The sequence below is a fragment of the Aotus nancymaae genome, unplaced genomic scaffold (genome assembly GCF_030222135.1).
Source record: "Aotus nancymaae isolate 86718 unplaced genomic scaffold, 86718_ANA_hifiasm-v0.15.2.pri h1tg000022l_1, whole genome shotgun sequence".
NCBI lineage: Eukaryota > Metazoa > Chordata > Mammalia > Primates > Aotidae > Aotus > Aotus nancymaae.
The window spans coordinates 34,425,380-34,439,757 of NW_026988435.1; the positions used below are offsets into that span (position 1 = coordinate 34,425,380).

The 14,378-nt window shown below is 43.2% G+C and overlaps 1 protein-coding gene across 4 annotated transcripts in view; it reads right to left on the reverse strand.

Moving 5' to 3' along the window:
• TIAM1 (TIAM Rac1 associated GEF 1) overlaps positions 1-14,378 on the reverse strand; it is a 448,148-nt gene that overhangs the window by 10,114 nt on the left and 423,656 nt on the right. For all 4 annotated transcript variants that reach the window (XM_064380092.1, XM_064380091.1, XM_064380093.1 and 1 more), the window contains 5 exons: positions 13,534-13,713; positions 13,328-13,446; positions 8,090-8,198; positions 2,456-2,514; positions 1,753-1,855 (listed from right to left, as the gene is read on the reverse strand). In XM_064380092.1, coding sequence (XP_064236162.1) covers positions 1,753-1,855; positions 2,456-2,514; positions 8,090-8,198; positions 13,328-13,446; positions 13,534-13,713 — 570 coding nt within the window. The remainder of the gene's footprint in view (positions 1-1,752; positions 1,856-2,455; positions 2,515-8,089; positions 8,199-13,327; positions 13,447-13,533; positions 13,714-14,378) is intronic.

The window sequence follows — 14,378 nt, forward strand, 5'->3', positions numbered from 1 at the left end:
AAATAATCATTCCAAATATATTTGCCCTACATGGTTTTTGCATTTGAGTTTTCCTACTGTAAGGCAAAAAAAAAAAACTGTGAAGGAAGAGACACCTTGTTTGATTTGGAAAAATCATTCAAAGTGTGCAAAATATTGCAAGAGGGTTCTCCCCATGATGTTGAACTAGGGTGTGGTGGTTTTCTGAGGATCAGATCCAGTTTTACTGCTTATGACAAGTAGAAACAAAGAGAGGCTACACAACAGAAATCGGACAGTAAGAACTTAACATTCATGTTAGGTATCAAAAGCATAAAATAGAAATTCACACTGACAGCCGGGTGAGGTGGTTCATGCCTGTAATCCCAGCACTTTGGGAGGCCAAGGCAGGCGGATCATGAAGCCAGGAGTTTGAGACCAGCCTGACCAACATGGTGAAACCCTGTCTCTACTAAAAAAAAATACAAAAATTAGCTGGGTTTGGTGGCATGCGGCTGTAATCCCAGCTACTCAGGAGGCTGAAGCAGGAGAATTGCTTGAACCTGAGAGGCAGAGGCTGCCGTGAGCTGAGATCACGCCATTGCACTCCAGCCTGGGCAACAAAGTGAAACTCTGTCTCAAAAAAAAAAAAAAAAAAAAAAAAAAAAGAAGACAAAAGAAATTCACATTGATCATCCACCTGCAGGTCTCCACTGCCAGGGCTTTTCCTTACCAAAGTTGCACCTGCTGACCAAGTGGGACAGGCAACAGGTGTGGCTAAAGAGTTTCCACCTGACTCCCCAGAGATGCTCTTTCCAGGGTGCACCTGGGAGAGCTTGTACACAGCCTATTCCTCCTCTCGGCCCAGGAGGGGGAGCTTTTAAGTCACAGAAATCTATCACTTTCCTTAGTCAGTACCCTGCTACTCATGTGTTTAAAGCACTGTCTAATTATATTATTAAGTATACTCATAGCTACCCAACAATTCACTTCACTACTATGTGGATTTTAGAAAAAGAATCAACATTTCCACATCTGTAATCCCAGCACTTTGGGAGGCTGAGGCGGGAGGCTCACTTGAGCCCAGAAGTTCAAGACTAGACCCCATTTCTATAAAATATTTTAAAAAAAATAGCTGGGTGTGGTGGCACATGCCTGTAGCCCCAGGTACTCGGAAAGGATAGCTTGAGCCTAGAAGTTTGAGGCTACAGGGAGCTATAATCGTACCACTGCTCTCCAGCCTGGGCAACAGAATGAGACCCCGTCTCTAAAAAAAATTAACATAAGTTTTAAAAAGAATCAACATTGTAAAAGCCTTCACATTAATACCAAAGACAAACATTTGTAATACTTTAGGGAAAAAATGTTTAGTCGATGCTTTTTAGTTCTTTTGGTGGTATTTTTGGATCTCTCAGTTAAAAAGCGAGTGAGTAGTTTACATGGGCTTTGTCTGCTCACAGTCTCAAGGATTCTTTCAAGAAGCACAGGCTCATTGCTACTCAGATGGTAGTCACTATAGTATTAATATATAGAATAGAATAACTAGAATCTCTTCCAGGAATTTTGAAAACATTACACATCCATTCACTCAGTTCATTCATTCACTTGGTTCATTCATTCAATATGTAATCAATGGCTGAGTAAATAAGAGGCAATAAAGAGACTGAGAGACAAGAGAGTTAAGCACAGGGAAAAAAAGATGGTAGGGTGCTTAGACCAAGAGTGTGAATTCAAATAATTCCTACACAAACCAGAAATATGTGTGTGAAAAACCCAGCACAGGTCAGAGTTTACCTGCACTCGCCAAAGCTCGAACCTGCAGTGCCTCCGTGGGGATCATGTGTCGAAATCGGAAGGGGTCCCAGTCCTCATAAATGGAAAGCCTGTGCGATCCTACCTGCAGAGGAGAAGGAACCAGCTGCATAAGAAGAATCTAACCTGCCCTGGACCAGTTCCCTACGTTTTCTAAACCAGCGACAGACTCTCATGCAGTAACTCCAGGCGTGCCCAAAGGATCTTCCCCCATGAGTTCATCCAGCAGGAATGAGAGGCTGCATGATAAATATATTGAGGGGAGGGTGTGCAAATACATTTGCTAAGCAAATGCAGTGAAGAGAGACACACAGGAAGAGGAGAAAAGGGATCCCAAAACAAGAACAGGGCAACAGAGAAAGGGAAGAGTAGTGTTGGAAAGGTTCTGGGCCATGGTAGACCCAATCACCAATGGCGTCCAATGGATTTCAATTCACAAAAATGAGACCAAGTCACCAATTGATTCCAATTCACAAAAATGAGACCAATTCATTTTTTTGCTCTAAACATGAGCCTGCCTGAAAGAGGGCAGGATGGGTGATCTCAAGCATCCTTAGCAACACTTAAGAAAGGAAAAAAGATTGTAAAAAGGCTCATACTGACAAAATGGTAGAATTATGCAGACACAACTGATAAGCAGATAGAGAAATACTTTCAAACCATGGGGCAACAAAAGAAGTCTTACAAGTTTCTTCTTCTGTTTGGAACCATCTTTATACACAAGAACCACAGCAGTTTTGAAGACTGGAAAAAATAAAATAAAGACAGTTATGGCATGTCACGTATAGGGTTTTCCCCTTGACATCACTAACTTGTGGTAATAAACACTACAGTTATGAAGAGGACGTGGAGATCCCGGTTAACTGACTCCCACCCACCTTCCAGTCATTCATCACATCTGTGAAAATCAAAAGCCTATTGAGACACAATTTTCCGGGTTCAAAATAAACATAAAAAGCCTACATAAATGGAAATCACCTATGCCCCAAAAAAACTTTTGGGTAAAATATGTTAAGTAAGATTCCATTTCAAAGTTAAAACTTCAACTGATACATATTCAACAAAAATGTACTAATTCAACAGATGCAGGGATAATATAAATGTCTTTCATAAGAACAATGCAATTCTGAAGATGATTTACATTTATGCAAATTAAGGTAATAGCGCACACAGACATACAGTGATAAGTTAGGAAATATAACTCATCTTTTGACCCAAAGAAACAAAAATGAGTTTATGAAATTAGAATTCGACTGTTACTTCTTCCCAAAAGACTGAATCAGAGTAAGCTCTCTAGGAGTGGTAAATACATAGTTTCATTCTTATATTCTCTCAGGGGGTGGGGAGATACAACAGAGTTATGCATAATCTTCCAGAAAATTTGTTAAGCAATGCCAAGCACGTTTAACGTACAGTGATTCTGATTCTTCCTAGAGGGGGAAGTAGAGTTGGCACTCAGAAGGAATGGGAGGGGGACTGAGCCCTGCCCCTCCTGCGTTCTCTGTGTCAGGGTCTCTGCTATGGTCCAAATGTTCGTGTTTCCCCAAAATTCATACCTTGAAACTAATCACCATTGTGATGGTTTCAGAGGGTAGGCCTTTGAGAAGTGGGGACTCTGTCCTCATGAATGGAATTAGTGTCCAATAAAACAGACTTGAGAGAGCTGCCTTGACCCTTTTGCCATCATGAAGCCACAGCTAGGAAGTATGAGAAAGCAGGATCTTGGACTACCAGCCTCCACAACTGTGAGAAATAAATCTCTGTTGTTTGGAAGCAGGCCAGTTTATGACATTTTGTTACAGCAGCCGAACGGACTAAGACAGTCTCCATTATCCTTTCCTACTCTGACTCCAAGGAATAGCCCAGTCACACAGCAGCTGCAGTGGAAACCAGACATGGAATTACAAAAGGAACAAACTTCCAGAGAATTCTCAGGGATGGGCCACCAGGCTCAAACGCCCTTTGGAGACGAACCCCAAGTATCTGATTTAATTTCTATCCTAGGTGGGGCAGGTTGGTCTTGTCTTCTCTTTGTGTAAGATCATGCTAATCTCCACTGCAGGGAAATAAGCCTTGAGATGCAAAGAAACTGACTCCAGCTGCTGGGTCTAGACCACCCATAGCCCTTTACACCTCACAGCATCTGACCGCTCAAGGTCCCCAGAGCACAGACTGGCAGGTTCCTCCAAAGGTTCGCACTGACCAGAGGAGGCCACACCAGCTCCGCAGAGCAGCTGAGCACAAGCAGCCTGAGGATGCCCTTCATTCCCACCATGAAGCCCTCAGAAACCACAGAGGCTGGGACAGCTAGGTCCTCTTAGAAGTGGAAGAGCTCGGCCGGGTGCGGTGGCTCAAGTCTGTAATCCCAGCACTCTGGGAGGCTGAGGCGGGGGGATGATGAGGTCAAGAGATCGAGACCATTCTGGCCAACATGGTGAAACTCCGTCTCTACTAAAAATACAAAAATTAGCTGGGCGTGGTGGTGCGTGCCTGTAGTCCCAGCCACTGGGGAGGCTGAGGCAGGATAATTGCTTGAACCTGGGAGGCGGAGGTTGTAGTGAGCCAAGATCACGCCACCGCACTCCAGTCTGGGCGACAGAGCGAGACTCCATTTCAAAACCAAAAACCAAAAGAAGTGAAAGAGTTCTACCCCAATGACTCTAATCTCAGAAAAGCCACAATGCCACTGAGACCACAGCTCAGTGGTGTAAATGCCTCCATTTCCCTCAATCTTCATCATCGTGGATCACAGCAGGAGGGCCAGTGAGCTTCGGCCTGGCACCCAGACCTCAGCCTCTCCCTTCAACTTTCCCTAACCCTTGGAGCTAGTGCTTCTCAAGTGACTCCACCGCGTTGCCCAATCCCTTCAGACATGGCCTTGATCTCCAAAACTCATGCTACTTTGCCAGCCTAAAGCATCCTCTCTTTGCCCCAAATGGTGAACGTCAAATACTCTTCAAGGCAGAAGCCTATTTCTATTTTTGTTTTTGTTTAAGGCAACGATCACCAACATTTGGTCCACATGAGCCACCCTGTGAGGGAAACATCAAGGTACCTCGTTGGCAGCAGGTCAGCTTCGGTTTCATAAGAAAGCTGCACTACTTCCTGAGGTTAGAGGTTTAAACCAAAACAAGACGACAACCACATTTTAACCCCAAATCTGCCTGACTGAGGGTGACCACGATCCTTCCTTCACAGTAACTCTTCCTTATTTCAACTCCTTGCTCAGCCTTTCCATTAGTTCTGCCTTGCTACCTGAAAACACACCCAAACCATCAAACTTGTCTCTTTAACGACTGGGAATCCACAGCTCATCCACATCCACATCATGACTATAGCCTTTGTTCATAATCCCAATCTGAATTCTTCCCCTTCTCTTTCCTATCACTCTGGAGAGGATTCTGAAATGACAATAAATCAGTCTTGGTTCTCAGAGCCTTCAGTTTTTCTCTTGTGAACTATGGCCCCTTCTGAGTTTGCTGACAGTGGGATGCCCTGATGCTGATGCTGGAGAATGCAGTCTCCATTTATACCTAAGACAGGTGTTGCAGGCCCACCTTCCTGGAAGCAGCTCCCACATCGACCTCTCATCAACAGCCCAGGAGGCAGGGAACAGAGTAATAAATGCAGAGTCCACTGCCTGAGCCTCTGCAGCAAGTGGCCCCTAAATCCCCAACCTCAAAACCAGCATTTTCCTGCATCACTTACACCATGGGTTGGCAAACAAGGGCTCTGAGGCCAGACCCAGGTCTGCTGCCACCGGTGTGGTGCAGCTGCTGATCCGGTCATCTCATTCATTTACACGTGGCTGTTTCTGGCTCCAGTGGCAAAGCATGTGGCCTACTGGCCCAAAGCCTAAAATGTATTATATATAAGCTGGGCGTGGTGGGTCATGCCTGTAATCCTAGCACTTTGGGAGGCTGAGGCAGGTGGATCACAAATTCAGGAGTTCAAGACCAGCCTGGCCAACATGGTGAAACCCCATCTCTACTAAACATACAAAAATTTGCCAGGCATGGTGGTGAGCGCCTGTAATCCCAGCTACTCAGGAGGTTGAAGCAGAGAACTGCTTGAACCCAGGAGGCAGAGGCTGCAGTGAGCCAAGATTGCACCACTGGACTCCAGCCTGGGCAACAGAATGAGACTCCGTCTCAGAAAAAAAAAAGTACCATATGTAACCTTTAACAGAAAAGAGTTTGCCAACCCATTTTCTCCTACTTAAATTATTTTCTTATTCTACATCTGTTGCTTTCTAACTATAGTGAATCTGTAATATTGAGGGCAAAGTCATGAAAACTCTAAATGTTGACTTTCGAATTGCTAGTCTGTAGGCCCACATCATGGTGTGGGTCATTTACGTCAATATCTTGCATCCCAGGAATGACCCACTAAGCAGCATCAGGGAGATCCCAGACTCCTCTAAGAAGAAATCACAGTAGAAGAAACACAAGTGGTGATATTGAAAAGAAAGCAAACACTACTGCCCTCACAAAACCCTACCCCACCAAAACCTAACAACTTGTTAAAATCTCCTCAGTACTCCTTTGTATGGCCTTTTTAGTTACATGCTTCTCTGCACTTACGTGTTCCTTTTTTTTTTTTTTTTTGAGGCAGAGTCTTGCTCTGACACCCAGGCTGGAGTGCACTGGTGCAATCTCAGCTCACTACAACCTCTACCTCCCGGGTTCAAGTGATTCTCCTGCCTTAGCCTCCAAACTAGCTGGGATTACAGGCACCTGCCATCACATCCGGCTATTTTTTGTATGTTTAGTAAGGACGGCGTTTCACCATATCAGCCAGGGTAGTCTTGAACTCCTGACCTCAAGTGATCTTTCCGTCTTGGCCTCCCAAAGTGCTGGGATTACACCACACCCAGCTTCCTTTGTTATTTTTAATGAAATGGCATCAACAGCTATACAGACTCTGGAAATTTTAGGAATATCAGTCAGTAATTTTTTAATGAAGGCTAAGTGATCTAAATAGAAAGTTCAATGAATCTTTGCATTAAATACTCTGATTTTAAAATCACTAGGACTTTCCATTTGGGAATACTCCGTTCCTATCATGGAGGAAAAAAAAGTTTAAAGAAGGAGTAAGCAATCCCCACTCCCCACAAGCCCACAAAAATAATGTAAGGCAAGAGAATGATAAGCCAGGTTTCCATTATATTATGTTCCTACCCACGAGTCTTTTAGCAAAAGGCTAGGACAAAACACAGCATAAAACAAAAGCATGGAGTGTTGACGGTTTTATATTCATGAACACAGCAATATGCCAGTGAGCATTTACACTGCAACAACAAGTCATGTTTCCTACATTATGCATAATTCCCAGTATGCTCACCCATGGTTTTCCTCTCTCTCAAAAAGCATATTACAATACAATCACATGAGATCTCTAATTGCAGCAATTGCATCCATCTAAACTGGTTTATTAAAAAATAAATCATTCACAAACATCTCTAATTTCACTAGTATTGAGCAGCAGTGTGATTGAGATGCACCTCACAGCTGAGCCAGGCACTCCAGAGTTGCAGCAACAGTTCAGCTGAGAACCAGCATCCCATATCCTAGTCTTTTTGTTTGTTTGTTTTTGAGACGGAATTTCACTCTTGTTGCCCAGGCTGGAGTGCAATGGCATGATCTCCACTCACCGCAACCTCCGCCTCTCAGGTTCAAGCAATTCTCCTGCCTCAGCCTCCCAAGTAGCCAGAACTACAGGCGAGCGCCACCACACCTAGTTAATTTTTGTATTTTTAGTAGAGATGGGGTTTCACCATGTTGACCGGGATGGTCTCGATCTCTTGACCTTGTGATCCGCCCACCTCAGCCTCCCAGAGTGCTGGGATTACAGGTGTGAGCCACCACGCCTGGCCACATCCTGGTCTTAAGACCAAACAGCAACAGAGTTAGGAAGAAAATAAAAGATCTAGGATTTGGGGTCTCAGAAACAGAGGCCATTTTGTCTAGATTTTTCACTTTATTTTTCCTTGGTTTATAATTAACCCATTATTTTGAAAAGATACTTAGAGCAGCCGCCAAAGAGGAAAATTCTTTTCCTGCCTGTGTGTTTATGTCTGGAGAGACTTGGGCACTGCCATTTCCGCCCACCCACGTGGCTGAGTGACCACAGAGTGCAATTTAACTCGAAGGTTTCATTTAGTGTTTGTGAGATGTTGGTGGCTACAGCAGGAAGACCAATTCAAGTAACTGCAATTAACTTTATTTTTAATAAATTGGGTCTTGAAAAAGAAATGTTCTTGTTTTGAAAAATAAGCTAGATGTTTCGCCCTTCCATAAAACCCTTTTCTGATACACACCAAAGGCTGCCAATTCTGGTTCCTTTTTCCACTTGCCCAGCGAGGCCGGCGGGTTCAGCCAGATCACGGTGGTGTGCAAAAGCAGGTCTCCCATGCTCAGATCGGCAACCTGAAAGCCAGAGACGGGACCAAGTTTACTGCATGGTGTTGTCAATACTCAGATTTTCATGACGTTTGAAAATTCAGCATGTGGATATTAATTTTACTTCAAGAAAATACTCCTAAAGACATTTGCTTTAGTATGCGACATAATACATCATAAATAATGCTTGATTTAGCCATTCTGCAATTATAACATATCAAAACTTCATGTTATACTCCATAAATATATAAAATATAAAATTTTTGTCAATTTCTCTTTTTTTTTTTTTTTTTTTTTGAGAAAATGGCACCAAAATGACAGATTACATTGTAAAAAAAATACTCTGGATTTATGACTGTCTGAATAAACACCACCTCCCATTGAAACAGAGGCTGAAGATACAATTCCAAGTTAACTTTTCTAACGGGAAATAAAGTGTCATTATGTTCTAGCCAAGTTTGAGCTAGGAAAAAAACAACGAAATTTTAACAATTAAAAAAATCCTTTAGTTCATATGAAATCTCCTAATTGAAAAATAAATCCTCTCTATTCCCAAAGAAACACACGGAATACAGGGGAGAGAAAACATTCATCTTTTTTTCTCCACTTTATTCTATGTTTGTCTACTAGAATTTCAGAATAAGATGGCAAACAGTTACAAAATGGGGCTCTGAAATTGACTCGCAGTTAGTCTGTCAAAACTGATCTACAAAACCAGAGATGTTTTGTGTTCAAATAGAGACAGTTTCCCAAGGAGATGCTAATTGCTGTCAATGGCAAAGACCCACCCCCAGATAACTGCAGACATTTCCGCCAGTGAGTATCCTCTTTTGGGAAGTGTAAGCAAATTCTTTCTTTCTTTCTTTTTCTAATCCATTTCAAAGAAGATTTTATTTCATTTTAGATGAAGGGGAGAGAAGCCAAATAAAGAGTCTGAAGATTCCCCTATTGGCACGTGCAGCATGAGGTTCAGTCACTCGCCCCCAGCAGTCACATGCTAAAAACTGTCAAGTGCTGGTTGTAGAGCCATCTAGACACAATGATCCAAGGAGTCTGATGCAAGTTTAATGTCTATGCCTCATAACAGTCATGTCTGCTTTTCTCACGGGAGTCACTGACCCCTTCCAAACCTAGCTGGGTTTCTTATACAGCAGCAACCTGGCAACCCTCCACTGATCACAGTGCAGTTGGGATTGCCCTTCTCCAGCCACCAAAACAGGCTACCATGCTGAGATGTGGCTCCATCAGTACAGGATACAGAAGCAGTATTGCCTCCCTTGATTGGGATTATTAGAATCATCACTGTCATTATTTCTGAGCTATAATATCCTAGTACAACCAAGGGTTAAAATAGTTTTCAAGCAGCCATATTATTTTGTCTATAGATATTAAGTAACTCATCCACCAAACCCCCAGGATATTATCAGTTAGGGTAATGACACAGTCTCCACTACCTATCCCCCAAAGACCCACATGGAAGAGGAGGAGTTATATACATAAGGCAAATTCCCAGGGGCCACAGCCTTACGGAGTATGTCTTTAAAAGTGATTAAAGGCCAACATGGTAAACTGTCCAAACTCTATTTCCTCCAACAGAATTACATTATCTGCACCTTCTGCTATGTGATTTTCCAGCACCTCCCACTAGGCAGGGTACATACATGACTGCCCAGATGACTTTGGGTGTAGCCAAGTGACTTAGGCAGCGGACATGCCATAACAAGCCCCTCTTGGGCGCCCACCTTCCAGCCAGGGGAAGGACTTGCCCAAAACAGCCACTGCTGCTTTAGCCTGGATGCTGGAAGAAGAGCCAAGGAGCACACCAGAACCCTCGGAACTGGAGCTAACCAAGAGAAAACAAACTTTGGTTGACCTACAAAGCCACATATCAGATAAATATTTGGTGTAGACAACCACTGATATTTTAAGTTATTTGTTAACACAACTTAAAACGGGCTGACGCTGTGCCTCTGCACAAGGCTTCTCTCTGGACAAGCTTCCCATGCCAAATGGAACAGGGAGCCAGGGTGCTCCCTTTGGTCACAGTTTCTCACTGGGGCTTCCACTGGTTCCCTTCTGAATCTTCCTCCCAAAACCCAATAGAGAGTTCTGCTGGGAGGCCTTTACTTTATTAAGGACTGGGATGCCCTACTGATCCAGGGCTTTTAAGGACTTCTTTTATGGGAAAACACCCTCTGGGATTCTTCTTCCTGCTCATTAAGCAAAAGAGATTCCTTAGCCCAACAACCCAAAGTTTAACATAGGGGTAGGAGGTTGAAGGCCCGGTTTCATCAAAAGCTGTTTCTTTGCCAGCTTTGTTCTCTATGAACATATCTGCCTTCAGAGATATCTTAAGGCAAGTTGGCTGAAGATGGGATTCAGGTACCTTGTGTTCCTAGAATGTTACCATTTCACTATAAACCTGCTATTACCAGAAAATACTGATAGATGTTCCTATTCCTGTTTAGAAAACTTCATAAATCCATTCTAGGCTGTTACTTCATACTGCCACTAAGAGGGAACCACAAGCATCAGGAATTCAGGAATTACCTTTGTGAAAATCTGAATATAATTTGGGTACCTCCACAATCACCTGCCTGAGTCTCCATAATTCTTCCAATATGCTGCTGAGAGCAGTGCACCAGAATTGTCCTTGATCTTGGCACTGACCATCCTATTTCCCAGGACTCATTTTCCCTAGGGTTTTGTTCTTACGGCATTGAGGCTACTGCATCCTTTCCAGTTTAAAGGCCATTCTCCTCAATGGAAGGAAAAGAGATGAAATGGGGCTTGAGAGGTTCTCCTTGAGTAATCAATCGCCTGTAACTGATTCCCGCTGGGGGTCTGTTTCCTGCTTGCTTGGCTCGTCCTGCCAAAACACTCTCTTCTCTTGCTCTCTTTGGCCTCTTTTCCAAGCCAGAAATTTTCTGGGCTTTGCACCTCCTGGTAAAAGTAGGATTTTCCTCCTCTTCAGTCCTGGGACTCAGCCAGTGTCCCTCTTTCCATCTTCTGCACATTTCTTTTTACAATCTTAGCCCACGAAAAAGACTTTGTATAGCACTGTATCACTTTGTTCCTTACTGGAAAGATGTCTTACATGTCAGAATCTCATTTTAAAGGACTTCCAGTTTCACTGAAGCCATGTTCCTTTTTATAGTCTCTGACTTTTGATCATATTCATCTTTTTTCCTAAATTCTTTGCCATCCACTACCCATTTCACCTTCTAATCTTTAGCAGCATGGTCATTGGCTCCTAAGGTCATTAAAATCCAGTAATTAATTTGGCATATAAAGAAAATAAAAGAGAATGTAATGAAAATGTTCACTTCCATGGGCCAGTAAAATGCTTTTGTGTCAGAATGAAATAAACCAAAGGAGGAGAGGCTGTCTTATAATTTAAAAAATGTTCATAGTATTATTCATATTAGTCAATTAAAAAACAGCATTAAAATTCTGTGATCGACATAAAATCAAGGTATAAAATTACCTTCAAGATACAACTATTTAAACATACATAGATATTAATTTTTAAAAAATCAAAATCAACACCAAAATATGCTAAGTTGTATGTCTTGAAACCACAGAAGAGTTTTTTTCTTGCCTTTTTCTATATTTTGCCCTCTGCTTTAATAAGCATAATTTTTTTTCTTCTTATAATGTTTTATAAGAAAGTGAGAACTAAGTCCAGGGTGGCAACCTTCATTTCTTCCTGCACTCTGATAGATTAAATTATCTGCCAAGTAGTCTCGGAACTTCTCATGCTCTGCTTCTCATGTTATGTTAAAAACAAAAAATGTGTTTCAGTTGAAAACTACATATCCTCTGCAGCAGACCTTCCTGGGCTATCAGATTCTGACTGTACAGTATCTTTGAGAGCCACTGCAACACTTTGTAAGGTGTAGGTAACAGAGACAAGTGTAAATTCTATCCAGTCTGATACTGGCCTGGTTGATTTCCTCCAGCTGTGGAAAAACCGGCTTGTCTCATTACAATTCATCTAGTCACTTCTTCACTCCATATATAACTCTGTGTGATCGTGACTTTTCCAATGAACCCTTAAAACACCTGCCTGGGTCCCCCACATCTTATGAGTAAAATAAATGATAAGATGTCATAATTTTACCTGTTTCTGAAAATTATCCATGAACAGTGGGAAAACTTGTTTCGTTTCACTCAGGACATAAACATGAACCTGGATAATGGCCTTTAATATCTCTGGAGATGAGGTGCGTTCTCTAGTCTACACTAAACAACCAAACTTTGCCCTACCCACTTTTTTAACCCTGCTGCTAGTCACAGCAAGAGTGTTTTTCTTCTAAGTTCCTTTCCACATTTTCTCTTTTTTAAGGTGGAAAGAAAAACTGAGTCTAATATTCTAGTTGAATCTGAGTGTACAGAGGCATTGACGAACGTTACTATATATCATTTGCCTATGATTCCTCTAAGTATTACTGGGATTTTTAAATTGAAAATTAGTAATTGTATGTATTCAGGGGTACATATGATGCTTTGATAAATGTACTGCATAACCATCATATCAGAGCAATTAACTTATCCATGATTTCAAATGTCTACCACTTCTCTGTGTTGGCAACATACTTTCATTCAGGTGAGTGCTGCTTAATGACTCAGGCACACCTTTTAGCTTTGCCTTAAGTCTTTCTCAGGTCTATCTGTTCCTGCACTGCTCTTCCAGGTAGGTTTTTGGGTAGATTTAAATGATTCAGAGTCATTTGAAATTTTCATTCATTTGACAGCTATTTATTATATACCTGTATTAAATACCAACTATATACCCACTATGTGCCTGATGTCTTTCTAATCTCTGGAGGTAGAGCCCTGGCATGTTAATAACACTTCTAGAAACAGCCGGATTGTGGTAATGGAAGTTCACTTTCACACTTAACACAGAATAAAGCCAGAGATCCCCAGGGTGAGGAACTGAGCATCAGGAAAACATTTCCTACAGGAAGAAATAGCCCAGCTGAGGAAGAAAATTCACATTGCAGCCTTGGATAAAGCACAGATGTGCCCCTAAGAAAAACAATTGCATCCTAAGTATTTTACTTACAAATAACACTTTAAAAAAAAAAAAAAAAGAGCAAATGCAAAGTCGGCTTTCCTGACAGGTGTCCTGAGAAGATGGGGACTCTCACCTCTTTTTTCTCACCAGTCTGTTCAGCAATCAGCTGGTCAAACACAGCCCCAAACTCTTCGTGGATTTTCTGCATCTCATTGATGTGACTGGCCACCTTGTTCATGGTCTTGATGGCCACTGGAAGAAAACAGGTGGTGAAATGAGAGGCTACTTAGAGACCCTTGTGGACGCAGGCCTGTGGGGAGATCCTGGGCCGAGGCCTACCGTCCAGGTGGTAGTGCTCCTCGCTCTCGGCATCGGTCAGGGCGAACAGCTCCTTGAGCAGAAGCGGGTACTTGAGGATCCTCTGGATGGGCTTGATGAGGTACGACTCGAGCGTGGACGAGTGCTGCTGCTTTGGGTTCTGGGCATCCAAGAACGCCTTGAAAGCCGTGTCTGTCTTGGCTGGCAGGGTTTAAATACAGGTCATCAGGGTGGAACGTCCACGTGACCCCCTTCCCACAATTTCCCTCCCTTCCTCACTGAGACTCCAAGGTGCCTTTTTGCAGCACTGAGCAGGGAGTGGGTGGCAGGAAGAGGGAAAGGTAGGGGAGGGGGCGGTCAGGGAGACCACAGGAAGGGCCCGTCCATCGGATCTACATATTTATGTGTTGTGGGGGTGCGGAGAAGCCTGATGAGTTAAAGGATGACGGAGTGTAGATTCCAGACACCCGGATTTCCAGGGGCTGCTGTTGATCCTCCTCCATTAAGTACGTTTTTTTATCCTGATGTTTTAACACCTGGGGCCTTAGTGTCCCTGGGGAGACTGCTCCGCCCACACTGGCCAGTTCCTGGAGGTAGTCAAAGATTTGCCAGGAAATGTGCCTTTTATAGAGTCCCCACACACTGCCACCTCCTCTCTGAGGCTCTTACGCCCTGGGCCACCATTCCCCTGCCCTGGTCACCTCAGGGTAGGGAGCAGACATGTCGGTTTTGAGCACACCCCAGAGCCCGGCCTCCCCAGTTCCTTCCCTCAAAAATCCCAAGAAAAGCTCTTGGCCATGTTTTCCCCTCACTCCCTCTGCCTCCTGACCGAACCTGCATGTCCTCATCTGGCCCGCATGGCAGGG